Consider the following 5,249-nt stretch of genomic DNA (forward strand, 5'->3'; position numbering starts at 1 on the left):
TTCATATTTTAGTTAAAAACATCTTAATGATGGATTTGTTTCAGTTTTTGTCTTCTCCAGATGTTAACTGATGGACTGGAGTGCTGTGGATTACTTGTGGATTATTGTGATGTTTTTATCAGCTGTTTGGACTCTCATTCTGACGGCACCCATTCACTGCAGAGCATCCGTTGCTGAGCAAGTGATGCAATGCTACATTTTTTCAAATCCAGGGCTCTAGACTCATTCTTCCCACTGGTCGCTCTTTTGCGACTAACTTTCTCAGTTGGTCTCACGAGCACATAATTAGGTCGCAATTTTTTTTTTGCTACAACATGAGATTAATCAATGCATGCTGACAAACTTTTATCATAGTTCAAAGTTATATGGTAACCAAAGTGCTCAACTTTCAACCCGTTCTTTTTCATCATCATTATTTGTTATTCAAATTTTGTGAACGGGAATTTCTCTTGTGCTGTATTATAAACGATCGTGCGCTTTTACTTTCACGATCTTGGTGTCACAGTTTAGAAGAAAAGATAATTGTCTGTTTTGCTTATAGCTATACACCTTTCACTTTTTAAGACTACAACAAAAGATGGATTCATTGTTATTCTTAATTAAAAAGCACAACAACAATAAAACAGTAGGCTACAGCTTATCAAATAAAAAATATAAAAAGAAAAAAAAAGAAAGAAAGCCTCCATAGCGTAACGTGAGGTAAACAGCAAAGATAACAAGCTTTTCAAAACAAAAACAAAAAGAAAAGTAAAACTAAACTGGCTGTCGGTGACAGGACTTGCATGTTTTTTTTCACAAGAATACCAACATGCAGGCCCGGATTGGCCGAGGATTCCCGGTGGGCCGGTCTGTTTTTTGGGCCACGGTGTTGTCACTCTCTAAGTTTTCTTTAATTGAAAAATATGCATTTTTATTCATTCATAGGCTATGGAAGCAATACAATTTTTGTTAAAAAAATGTAAGTGCCATTGTTTCAAAAAATGCTTTATTGACTGACGTTTCATAGACGTTCAGTTGTTATGCTTTCAAATTTCATGCCAATTGTATGCATGTATGTAATTTCACAGTATTTTCACCTAAATTACTACACTACTTGTGCAGTCACGTTCTACTCATGGTACAATGGTACAATTTACTCAGGCCGATGACATTTTTTGTATGACATTAAAAGTATTTTTAGAATAAGTGTACATAAATAGGTTAAGCAAAACAAATGTGATTTTTTTTTCTGGGAACTTTTTAACTGCAGGCAGACATACATTATGGTACAGTACAAATATTTTGAGTGTCCCTTATTCTGTCGCTTATTTCCTTTAAAAAAAATACAATTGTCCCTTATTTTCCATTTCTAAAGTTAAGATTTTTTTACATCAAAACGAAAGCTCTAGAAAAAGTGAATTACAAGGCTGTAGAGAACAGTGCACTATTGCAGACTCATATGTGACCCTGCAGCACAAAAGCAGTCTTAAGTCGCTGGGGAGGTTTTAATTACATTATTTTAATATAGTCAGTCATGAATTAAAAGTGGGCCGGTCTAAGGCTGAAAATGAGTCCCACTCCGGCCCTGCATACATGTTCATCTTATCTGGTTTAAGAAGCGGTCTTTTACTTTACTTTAGCTTGAAAACCAAATCTTCCTTCTTCACAAATGCGACCACATCAAATTTTAACTCGCACATTCTCAAAAAATAGTCGCAGTCTAGAGCCCTGAAATCTGATGACGAAATCACTCATCTTCATCTTGGATGGCCTGAGTTTGAGTACATTTTCAACAGATTTTCAAGAAACAGAAGACTTCAAAAAATTTTTTTTAAACAAACAAGTTTGTTTAATACTTCATATTAGGGCTTTGTTCAGATCACCAACCCCAAATATGAGCATTAATATAGTAATAAAGATGCTTGAGTAAATGAAATCAAAGTTTCTAAATGTACTCATCTGTTCACCTGTATTTCTCCAGAGACACTTCATTTCCATCGATGTCTTTGGCTGAGAACTCGTATATGGATTTGGCCGACTGCCAGTCGTTGGCTTGGGCACACTGCGATAAACAGAGAGAGGTCAAAGGTCACAGGGCGTGATGAGTGTCTGCCAATCCCATCAAATAGATAGAGCACGAGAACAATAAAGTGCTATAAATCAATTATGCAACGTCCTCATGTAATAGCTTAACTGATGAAATCTCATATTAAAAGTCATCTTTGCCCTCTGATACTGTTGTGTGTGATTGTTTTTTGCTTACATATGCAACACAAGTTATGCAAAACACAAGAAATTAAATATTACTTTACGGAGGGGATTTAGCAAAAAAGTTCAGCATTAAAATTACATTGTCAATCTTTATATAGTGATCATGTGTAGAGCTCCTAAACCAAGCAGATTTTCCTGTGTCTGTGGGATTGTGTGGCCGTCACACGGGCTTCATCACACTTACGGGAAACTACAGCTGAGACTAGTCAAAGCTAACCAGATTTAAGAGTAATCCATTACAAGCTTACCTGAGAGTTAAGACTATATATGACAGTCCAGGCATGTTTTTTTTTTTATATGCATGAAATTAACAATTATACAAAAAAAAAAAAAGGACAGAAAATATATATATATAAAGATCATGCAGTGTGGGTTTATTTATTAGTATGAAGTTTTTAGGCCTCAAATCAAGTCATATTTACAGCATGAACACATGGCGCGTGGTTGAATGTGTTTTTATAACATGCACGATCATCTCTATTTTAAATAATTCCACAACACTGATTTTACTATAGATTTGGGACAGGCAAACGAAACTGTGCGATTGTTATATTATAATAGTCGACATAATTCATTTATTTTAATAATCACATTGCAAATTTATCTGGAGTGATTTTTATGTTGCATACTAACTAACATTAAGATATCAAATCTTTTAGATCATATTAATTCACCTGCAACACATTACAATAAAATATGCATCACCCTAATATACAAAGACCTGGTGTATTTTAGGAAACATGCAGTGATATTTAATAAAACCTAAATAATGTAATTATTATTGAATACTACTGATAATAAAATCCACTCCAAATAATTAATTTATAATTGATAACTCTTAATAAAATCAACATTATCACTGGTTAGTCTTCACAATGAACCCAAATAGCGTAACTGATTACTATTAATAATAATAAACCCTAAATCACTACATTATCATTGATTATTCTTGATTTTTTCCCCGCCCACGTGATTGAATTCGCTAAACCCAAAACAGGCCTAAAACATCTGTCTGCCGACAAAACGGACTTTAACGAGTCGTTTTGTTAAACATACACTAACAAAACGAATATAAATTGATTTTAAGGCATAAATAAACCCACAGAGACATGATTACATCATTAAAGCTAACGAGCTAATGTTCCTCCATCGGAGTGAATTAGCGGAGACACACAGGTGCCACAAATAAACACACCGGACTTTGACCTACTCACAGCAACTACAATAACTAGCTGTTAGACAACACAGACTAGTCTTAACACTCTCTTAGACGCGTTAAAAAGCAGATAAAGGTGTTGTCTGGTATCTTACCATAGCTCTAGCGAAGCTCTTGCTCCCCAGCGTCCCGATAATAACATTAAGATATCAAATCTTTTAGATCATATTAATTCACCTGCAACACATTACAATAAAATATGCATCACCCTAATATACAAAGACCTGGTGTATTTTAGGAAACATGCAGTGATATTTAATAAAACCTAAATAATGTAATTATTATTGAATACTACTGATAATAAAATCCACTCCAAATAATTAATTTATAATTGATAACTCTTAATAAAATCAACATTATCACTGGTTAGTCTTCACAATGAACCCAAATAGCGTAACTGATTACTATTAATAATAATAAACCCTAAATCACGACATTATCATTGATTATTCTTGATTTTTTTCCCGCCCACGTGATTGAATTCGCTAAACCCAAAACAGGCCTAAAACATCTGTCTGCCGACAAAACGGACTTTAACGAGTCGTTTTGTTAAACATACACTAACAAAACGAATATAAATTGATTTTAAGGCATAAATAAACCCACAGAGACATGATTACATCATTAAAGCTAACGAGCTAATGTTCCTCCATCGGAGTGAATTAGCGGAGACACACAGGTGCCACAAATAAACACACCGGACTTTGACCTACTCACAGCAACTACAATAACTAGCTGTTAGACAACACAGACTAGTCTTAACACTCTCTTAGACGCGTTAAAAAGCAGATAAAGGTGTTGTCTGGTATCTTACCATAGCTCTAGCGAAGCTCTTGCTCCCCAGCGTCCCGATAAACAGCGCTCGCTGAAACAACCACATAGTGCTGCGGCACAAAGCCCCGCCCACCCAGGGAAAAGACACTCCTCTTCGGTCAGCCTCAGCCAATCAGAGACGGTGCTCAGCGCTCGCTGAAACAACCATAGTACTGCGGCACAAAGCCCCGCCTCTTCTGTCAGCCTCAGCCAATCAGAGACGGTGCTTATGCAACTAATGCAAAGTCACATGATCAATACGTGCAATGCGTATATAATAAAGTATAAAAATACATTAAGATTTATACACAAAACCGCCACAGTTTACAGATCATCTTTCAGTTCTCAAAAACTCTATATTCATGGAAAAATACATATTTAAAAAAAATATATTTTTATTAAATATACGAGTGCTGTGGTCTCTGGGCTCAATAAAATTAATTGAAAAATTATTATTATTATTTTATTACAATTGCCAAACGTATAAATAAAAAGTAACAATACGTAGTAGTAATATGTTTTAAAATATATATAAGCTACATATATTTAATGAAAATAAAACTTTACACTTACTAAAATTAAAAGTATAAGTAAAATAAAAGGTCTCATTAAATAATTTAAAATAAATAGACATGAATACATTAAAGAAATAATAATAAAACAAATTAAATTGATTAAAGTAAATAAAAATGATTAAAATTAATTTATAAATAAATAATACATAACAGTGATGTACTATAATGGATAGAAAAAAGTAACAATGCAAACTAAACATTTTCCAAATAATATTTTACGCATGTTAATAATATTTTTTTCACCGTATAAATTGGGTCTTTATACGTTTAAAAAGGTAAATGTACAAAATCAAGAGAATATAAACATTAGTATAAATTTTACACATTTTAGATCATGGGTTTTCAAACAGGTCTGGAAAAGAAGAGAAAAACAGTGTAAAAAAAAAAAAAAAAAA

The 5,249-nt window shown here is 33.5% G+C and overlaps 1 protein-coding gene across 2 annotated transcripts in view; it reads right to left on the minus strand.

Moving 5' to 3' along the window:
- The window catches only part of LOC107723219 (phospholipid hydroperoxide glutathione peroxidase, mitochondrial-like), an 8,030-nt gene extending 3,646 nt beyond the window's left edge, over nt 1-4,384 (minus strand). Inside the window, exons 1-2 of one of the 2 annotated variants that reach the window (XM_016531774.1) lie at nt 4,281-4,384; nt 1,947-2,041 (exon numbers count right to left, since the gene is read on the minus strand). In XM_016531774.1, the coding sequence (XP_016387260.1) occupies nt 1,947-2,041; nt 4,281-4,346 (161 nt within the window). In that variant the 5' untranslated portion in view covers nt 4,347-4,384. Of the gene's footprint in view, nt 1-1,946; nt 2,042-3,561; nt 3,597-4,280 lie in introns of those variants that run through there. The other variant, XM_016531775.1, reaches the window with a different exon arrangement.
- Between the last annotated feature and the right edge of the window lie 865 nt (nt 4,385-5,249).

This window comes from Sinocyclocheilus rhinocerous, unplaced genomic scaffold (genome assembly GCF_001515625.1).
Source record: "Sinocyclocheilus rhinocerous isolate Xijiao unplaced genomic scaffold, SAMN03320098_v1.1 scaffold2770, whole genome shotgun sequence".
Lineage (NCBI taxonomy): Eukaryota > Metazoa > Chordata > Actinopteri > Cypriniformes > Cyprinidae > Sinocyclocheilus > Sinocyclocheilus rhinocerous.